Source organism: Podarcis tiliguerta (genome assembly GCF_965153285.1).
Source record: "Podarcis tiliguerta genome assembly, chromosome: 16".
NCBI lineage: Eukaryota > Metazoa > Chordata > Lepidosauria > Squamata > Lacertidae > Podarcis > Podarcis tiliguerta.
The window spans coordinates 929,703-938,055 of record NC_139549.1 but is presented as its reverse complement, the minus strand read 5'-3'; the positions used below and the strand labels follow the sequence as shown (position 1 = coordinate 938,055).

Sequence of the window (8,353 nt, the reverse complement as noted above, 5' to 3'; positions counted from 1 at the left end):
CTTACCTGATATTTTCAGAATGAGTTTCACCGTGTACTACTGTGTCGCTGTTCTATTATTACCATGTACGGTGGACGCTCGGGTTGCAAACGTGATCCGTGTGGGATGCATGTTCGCAACCCGCAGCGGCGCATCTGCACACTCGCGGGTTGCAATTTGGCACTTCTGCGCATGCATGACTGCCGAAACCCGGAAGCAACCCATTCTGGTACTTCCGGCGGTCCGTAACCCAAAAAAACACAACCTGAAGCATCTGTAACCCAAGGTATGACTGTACTATTTTATTCTTGACTATTACCTTCGTTTGATACAATTTGTTTATCCGGAAGTCCTATCTTTTATTATGACCTTTTCCGCCTTGGATCAGATTGTTCCGTAGACGTGTGACCTTTGCTTCTATGGCTTATAAACCGCCTCATGGGGGTAGCGATACAGAAAGGCGGTATAGCCAGGTTTGCCAGAGTAGAATGGCCACCTCCACAGACACAAAGACACACTCAGATTCCGGTTTAGGGGGTCCTTTATCAGGAGGCAACAGCCCCCATCTCAGCCTCCTCCTCGATCTCCCCCCAAAGCTGAGAGTCTTTTGGGGTCCAGGCAGCGGGGCACAGATCCGCAGGACGAAAGGCCTCAATACCAGTAGGACTTCCTGAAGCGGCATGTCTCCACGATGCCCATGAACTCCATGATCTCCTCCTGGAATGTCTTCAAGGAAGGGACGTAGGTCTTCTCCAGGGCGTCCTCAACAGACGTGTCCTTGGGGCAGTCTTCAGCAGCAAGGCAGGGGGGGAAGGAGGAGAAGAGAAAAAGGGGCGCAGGAAATTAGGAGACTGGGTGTTTTTTTAATGCTATGGCGCAGGTTCTGTAAACCCGGAACCAAGTTTCTAGTCCACATGACAGAGGACAGCTCAGAAACAAGGCAGGGTCCGCCTGAGGCAACAGGCGGTCAGATTCCCTTTTACCTACAGAAATCCGCTCCATGCCAGCTCCACTCCCAAACAAAAGAGCCACTCACCTGTCCATTGTTCTGGGATGATGCCATCGTCTCTCTGCTCCAAAGGCTTCGGGATGATCCTGCCGGTCCGGAGGGAGACGCGGACCCTCTCTCCTTCCTCCGTGTAGCGCCATTCCACCTCGGTGGGCAGCCTGGGGGGCAAGGGGTAGATGACAAGGGAGGGGGGGGCCAGGGAGAGTCCAGCAGGGATGGGGAAGTGGGGTTTGGGGGGGCATTTTGAAAGGAAGCTCAAGCTGAATTTCAGCATCTGCTAAAAACGTTCTTGCTTAAGCCACCCAGATGCTTCAGAAGTTGGTGTGGGTTTAAATTTTCTGCATGCTGTAATTTTTTTACAAGTGAGTGGCGTATAGTGTTTACGAAATATAAATAACTAAACTTAGCCTGCGGATCAATCGTCAAACTGTTAAACTACAATAATACAAATATCAGTGCTTTTTTCTGGGGGTGCTCAAGGTTACGCAGTACTGGCACCCTTTTTCTAGAAGAAAAACACTAATAATAATAATAGTTTTATTATTAATACCCTGCCCACCTGGCCTCGCTTAAAAACACCAAAGTCTTCAGTCTCTGAGTATATGGACCACGGGGAAAATAAGTCCCCAGGTGTTTGTTGTCGTAACAAAAAAGGAGAACAATCGATATTTCATTTACCTAGCAGGATTTAAAGACCTCTTCATCATCCTTAATCTCACCGGTTGGTTTACAAATAATATTAAATGTTCATTTAAAAAATCCTGAGACTTTCATTCTACAGCTTTCGGAGACAGACCTCTTAACTTTGGACACTTGAGAAATATATTTTTAGGCCCCACCTTATTTCTGTGATCTAACTTATTCAAAACTGTTTTCAAGATTGTGTTTTAATCGCTGGAAACAGCCCTGGGACCTTGGGGTGAAGGCCAGTTAAATAATAATAGTAATAATTGAATATACAATTACAGTAGAAGAGTAGAAAGGGCTTTCTTCTTCCAGCGAACGAGCCTGCTGTTTAGAGGCTTTTAGAACATTCAGCAGTTTAGAAAAACTCTTACATAAATGAAGGGGAGAGGGGTAGGAGTAACCTCTGGAAACGAATCCACAGTGCTTTTGGGGGGGAACGGTGTCCCGTCCCCCCACAGATCGTGGGATCACAGAATCATGGAATTTGGAGGGACCCAAAGAGCCATCTAGTCAAACTAAGGCACGGGGGCCGGATCCGGCCCAATTGCTTTCTAAATCCGACCTGCAGACGGTCCAGGAATCAGCATGTTTTCGCATGAGTAGAATGTGTCCTTTTAATTAAAATGCATCTCTGGGTTTTTTGTGGGGCATAGGAATTCGTTCATTTATTTTCACCCCCAAAATATAGCCTGGCCCCCCACAAGGTCTGAGGGGCAGTGGACCGGCCCCCTGCTGAAAAAGTTTGTTGGCCCCTGAAGTCCAGCCCTCGGCCACACAGGAATCACAAGCAACGCATTGAGGAATGGTGATCAAGGGGCAAATTCTTAGTATTGCCCTGCTCTCTTACCTGTCGGTGGGGTCAACCAGGGACACCCAGTTGATCAGCAGTGGACCCTCACTGGCCATGTACATCCCACCGTAGGCGCCGGACTTGCCTGTGTATCGGTAGTGCTACCGGAAAGGGGAGGGAAGGAATAATAATAAAAAATTTTCATTTATACCCCACCCATCTGGCTGGGCTTCCCCAGCCACTCTGGGCAGCTTCCAACAAAATATTAAAATACAGTAATGCATCAAACATTAAAAGCTTCCCCAAAGAGGGCTGCCTTCAGATGTCTTCTAAAAGTCTGGTAGTAGTTGTTCTCTTTGACATCTGCTGGGAGGGCGTTCCACAGGGCGGGGGCCACCACCGAGAAGGCTGAGCCAAAGAGCACGTAAGGGTCTCAGGGTGCCAAAGCCCCCAGAACACCCCACTTCTCTCCTGGGGGGGGGGGAGCCCAAGGGCATCATCATCACTTACCACATTCAGGCCCTCCAGGACGACCCAGTTCCGCTCTCGGATCACCTGGGAGACCATCCCTTGCTTGCCCAAGTCCCTCCCCTTCAGAATCTGGACCTGAAAGGAAGAGAGAAAGGGATGGGGGGTTGGAAGGGAAGACCCCCGGTTGGGTCGGCTGCCCCATTTGGGGGCAGGCAAGGGACCGTCCAGGATCCTGACCTCCGGCCGGGAGGAGGGACCCGCCTGCCTTGCAGGAATGGCCAGTGGGCCAAGCTCGAAGGACCACAATAGTCTCTTCAGCCAGGCAGAGTTTTGCCACCTTATTTATTAGGATTATTGGTATCAGGCAGGTGCCCTTTGGAACTCCCTGCCTGTTGACGTCAGGCAAGCAGCTTCGCTGTATCCCTTTCAGTCCCAGCTAGAAAAACATTCTCGTTCAGGCAAGGCTACCTAGATGGCTTAGCAAGTTGGTGTGAGTTTTAATTTGTTTTAACTTTTAAATTATCGTTGCTAATTTTATTGCCTTGCCTCTTTTTTAGTAAGCCACGTTGAGGTGGTTGTATTTACAACCCACCAGCGTATAAATTTTACAAAATATTCTCCATCTGTCATCTGCTTTTCTCAGAGTAACTAATACTTTGAACTTGGCCCAGTAGCAAGTCGGCAACCCATGAAAATGGTTCTTATATGCCGACAAGGCGTCATTCCCATCAGCAATCAGGCTGCAGCATTCTGCGTTGACGGAAAACCCACTTAGCCCAGCAGTTCAAACCCAGGCAGGACTGCAGTTGCAGGAAAACCAGCCGGGCGCATGTGGAACATCTCCCCTCTGCAAGAGGTCAGGCAGCGTGTTTGGAACGAGGGTAATAATAATAATAATAATAATAATTTATTATTGTCTCCAAGGGCTGCCCCATAGATTTCCCGCGGTAGCGGTCAAGCCTTGGGAGGAGGGCATTGCCGAAGTGAGTGGCACAGACAAAGTGGGTAGCTGAGAGCAGGGAGAGACCTCACCGTGTCACCCTTGAAGAACTTCCAGTCCTCGTCTTTGATGGGCTCCACGGAGATCTTCTTCCGCCGGATCCACGGAGGGTTCTTAGCCTTGTCGGCGACTGAGCCGGGCCGGTTCATGCCATAGCGGTAGCCGGGGTGCGGCTTGAATTTCTCTGCCGCGGCAAGGAGGACGGAGAGCCTCATGGTCCCTGCAAGGAAAGGGGGGGGGGCTCAGGGAGGTCAGTCAGTCGGTTTTATTGCACATAGCCAAAGGCTGCCGCAATGTACACAGAATCATTCAGCAATGAAAAGAAAATATACTGGATTAATACAAAAAACTTAAAACATTTATATTATCAAGACATTACCTGCTCTAAAAAGGTAAAGGTAAAGAGATCCCTGACCGTTAGGTCCCGTCGTGGCCGACTCTGGGGTTTCAGCGCTCATCTCGCTTTACTGGCCGAGGGAGCCAGTGTACAGCTTCCGGGTCATGTGGCCAGCAGGACTAAGCCGCTTCTGGCGAACCAGAGCAGTGCACGGAAATACAATTTACCTTCCTGCCGGAGCGGTACCTATTTATCTACTTGCACTTTGACGTGCTTTCAAACTGCTAGGTTGGCAGGTGCAGGGACCGAGCAACGGGAGCTCACTCCGTCGCGGGGATTCAAACCGCCGACCTTCTGATCGGTAAGTCCTAGGCTCTGTGGTTTAGACCATAGCGCCACCTGCGTCCCTCTACCTGCTCTAAACAGAGCTATAAATTACCTTAATATACAAGTTAAGACATTAAACAATAAAATGTATAAGCTAAAATTATCCCATGGGCACTAATGTATTAAAAAATAATGTTAATTAAGGCAATGTGCAATTATATTCAGAATTTGGTGATAAAGATAGAATACAGCTTAATGTAGGTAGGGTCAAATAAATTCATCTCCTTTACAGTTGGTGGCTATCTTGGCTATATAATTTGCTCTAGTTTTCCTGGCGGCAGTTGCAAAGAGTGCTACACGCCAGGTCACATACTTATCTGCTTCTGCAAGGAGATATAATATCACGTCAGAGGGGTTCTCCTTGAGGACTAGAACCTTGAAAGCGAACATTAAATTGGTTTTTCTTCCCCCCATTATGTTTATACTGTAATTTTACTGGTGTTAGCCGCCCTGAGCCCGACTCTGGCCGGGGAGGGCGGGGTATAAATAAAATTTAATATTATTATTTAGTATTATTATTATTATTTAGTATTATTATGAGGTGGAGCGGCTGACAGAGTGGTGCAGAGCTAACAACTTGCTCATAAATACAAGGAAGACAAAGGAACTTGTGGTGGACTTCAGGAGACAGAAGAGCAACGTCCAGCCACTTTTGATTGATGGGGTCTGTGTGGAGAGGGTAACAACGTTCAGATTTTTGGGCATTGAATTACAAGAGGATCTGTCCTGGAGTGTCAACACAAGGGGGCCTGTGAAGAAGGCGCAGCAGAGACTGTACTTTTTGAGAATACTAAGGAAAAACCATCTTCCGCAGAAACTGCTGCTTGCCTTCTATCACTGTGCCATTGAGAGCGTGCTCACTTATGGCTTATGTGTGTGGTACGGAAGCTGTACTACCCAGGATAGGATGGGGTTGTGTAGGGTTGTTAAGGCAGCAGAGAGCATTGTTGGCTGCCCACTCTCCACCGTAGAGCAGATTTATGCCACAAGGTGCCATAGGAAGGCACTGGACATAGTAAAAGATCCATCCCATCCTGGTCACTGTCTCTTCGAGCTTTTGCCGTCGGGACGGAGATACAGGACGATGAAGACAAGAACGAGCCGTCTTAAGAACAGCTTCTTCTCCAGAGCGATCTCGGCCCTGAATGGGAAGCCTGGACTTTGAAAGTCAACTAATCTCCCTTGCTGTATCATACTGTATTGTTTACTTAGTGTTTTTATGGAGCAGTCAAGTAATTTCGTTGTCCCCAAAGGGGGCAATGACAATAAAGATATATTATTATTTAGTATTATTATTATTATTACAGTATACAGTACCTAAATCCGGCCCTGCACGGTGGGGGGCAGAGCTCAGCCCGTCTCCTCCTGCTCCCTGAATTTCCCTGGTCCTCCTTGAGGACTAGAACCTTGAAAGCAGCCCCCCCTCCCGACCCCCCACCCCTGCTGCCCATTTGCACCCCTGGCCTCGGCGGCCCCTCTGCTCCCCCCCCCGCCGTTTTGCAGGGAAGAAGAAGGTGCCCCCCCCAAAAAAAAGAAATCCCTCCAGGCACACGCGCTCCCTTCCTTTCGCTCACCTTCTGCCTCGCAGCCTCGCCGGGAAGACTGCGCACGCGCAAGAGGAGGCAACAAGGGGGCGGGGAGGGCAGGCGCGGTGCATTCTGGGACTTGTAGTAATCCGGGAGGGAGGAAAATACATCAGCTGTTCGCAGAGGGAAGTCGAAGGAGAGAGATGCGCTTTGCATTTGGGAGGCGCAGGTGGAGGATTCTTTTACGGATGGCGTTTCGTGGGATTGATTGATTGATTGATTGATTGATTATAAGCTTTATTAATTTAACAATCAAATACAGTCAAATGTCAATACTGAACCCAAAAAGAATAGGGAAAAAAGGCAGATGAAATTAATGGACGATGCAGAATTAGATAAGATGACAGGAAGGATCCGAAACCTGCGGGACCAGAGAGTCTCAGAGGACTGGAGTAAATAGCTGAACTATTTGAAAAACAATTGTAATAAACAGATTACGCTAGTAAGACTGCAAGAATAATCATAATCATAATTTATTATTTATACCCTGCCCATCTGACTGGGTTTCTCCAGCCCCTCTGGGCGGCTTCCAACAAAACACTGAAATACAATAACCTATTAAACATGAAAAGCTTCCCTCAACAGGGCTGCCTTCAGATGTCTTCTAAAAGTCTGGTAGTTGTTTTTCTCTTTGACATCTGGTGGGAGGGCGTTCCACAGGGCAGGCGCCACCACCAAGAAGGCCCTCTGCCTGGTTCTCTGAAAGTTGGCTTCTCTTAGACAGGGAACCACCAGAAGGCCCTCAGCGCTGGAGCTCAGTGTCCAGGCAGAACGATGGAAGTGGAGATGCTCCTTCAGGTCTACTGGACCGAGGCCGTTTAGGGCTTTCAAGGTCAGCATCAACACCTTGAATTGTGCTCAGAAACGTACCGGTAGCCAGTGTAGGTCTTTCAAGACAGGTGTTATGCGGTCTTGGCAGCCACTCCCAGTCACCAGTCTAGCTGCCGCATTCTGGATTAGTTGTAGTGTCCTGGTCACCTTCAAAGGTAGCCCCACGTAGAGCGCATTGCAGTAGTCCAAGTGGGAGATAACCAGAGCATGCACCACTCTGGTGAGACAGTCTTCGGGCAGGAAGGGTCTCAGCCTGCGTACCAGATGGAGCTGATAAACAGCTGCCCTGGACACAAAACTGACCTGCGCCTCCATGGACAGCTGTGAGTCCAGAATGACTCCCAGGCTGCGCACCTGGTCCTTCAGGGGCACAGTTACCCTATTCAGGACCAGGGAATCCTCCACACCAGCCTGCCCCCTGTCCCCCAAAAACAGTACTTCTGTCTTGTCAGGATTCAACCTCAATCTGTTAGCCGCCATCCATCCTCCAACTGCCTCCAGACACTCACACAGGACCTTCACCGCCTTCGCTGGTTCTGATTTGAAAGAGAGGTAGAGCTGGGTATCATCTGCTGGGTATCAGGCGCAGATGGAGGTTTCTTTTACAGATGGCGTTTCATAAGGTTTCTTTCTTTCTTTCTTTTTAATAAGCTTTCTTAATTGAACAATCAAATACAATCAAATGTCAATAATGAACCCAAAAAGAAGAGGAAAAAACGGCAGATGAAATTAATGGAACTATGCAGAATTAGATAAGATGACAGGAAGGATGCAAAACCTGTGGGACCAGAGTAAATATTTGAACTATTTGAAAAGCAATTGTAATAAACAGATTACGCTAGTAGGACTGCAAGAAGTTTTGTAAGGAGGACTATGCAAAATATTGCAGAGAAGATTATGAAGAGAATTGTTAGTTAAGGACAATTAAAAGTAATAAGAAATTAATAAATGTAGATTAAGTGATAAAGACTGAAAAATCTTCAGGTACCAAAATGAATGGAGTAAATTTATGGTCTATTTAAGTGAGAACTGTAGAAATTTGAAGACGTTAGCAGGACTGAAATAAATCTTATGTCACGGTTTAGTCTTTTAGTAATGAAACTGTGAATTAAGGATTGGAATAAGAAAAACTGCGGAAGGGAAGGAGGGAAGTCAGTGGCTCTATGGAGCATAAAGTAAGATAGATGTAAAAAGATTTGATATATTTGTTTGTTGGTGTTGGTGTATCTGAAATGAAACTTAATAAAAAGCATATTCACAAAAAGATAAATATCTT

The 8,353-nt window shown here is 47.5% G+C and overlaps 2 protein-coding genes across 3 annotated transcripts in view; both read right to left on the bottom strand.

Annotated features, from left to right (window-relative positions):
• The window catches only part of LOC310666072 (uncharacterized protein), a 1,539,811-nt gene that overhangs the window by 1,071,383 nt on the left and 460,075 nt on the right, over positions 1–8,353 (bottom strand). The gene's annotated exons all lie outside the window — the stretch shown is intronic.
• MRPL24 (mitochondrial ribosomal protein L24) lies at positions 257–6,353 on the bottom strand. The gene is made up of 6 exons (XM_083416840.1): positions 6,235–6,353; positions 3,969–4,156; positions 2,976–3,071; positions 2,523–2,626; positions 1,016–1,146; positions 257–767 (listed from the first exon to the last, which is right to left on the bottom strand). Exons 2-6 carry the CDS (start codon positions 4,149–4,151, stop codon positions 631–633), a joined length of 651 nt encoding a protein of 216 aa, XP_083272966.1. The 5' UTR covers positions 4,152–4,156; positions 6,235–6,353; the 3' UTR covers positions 257–630.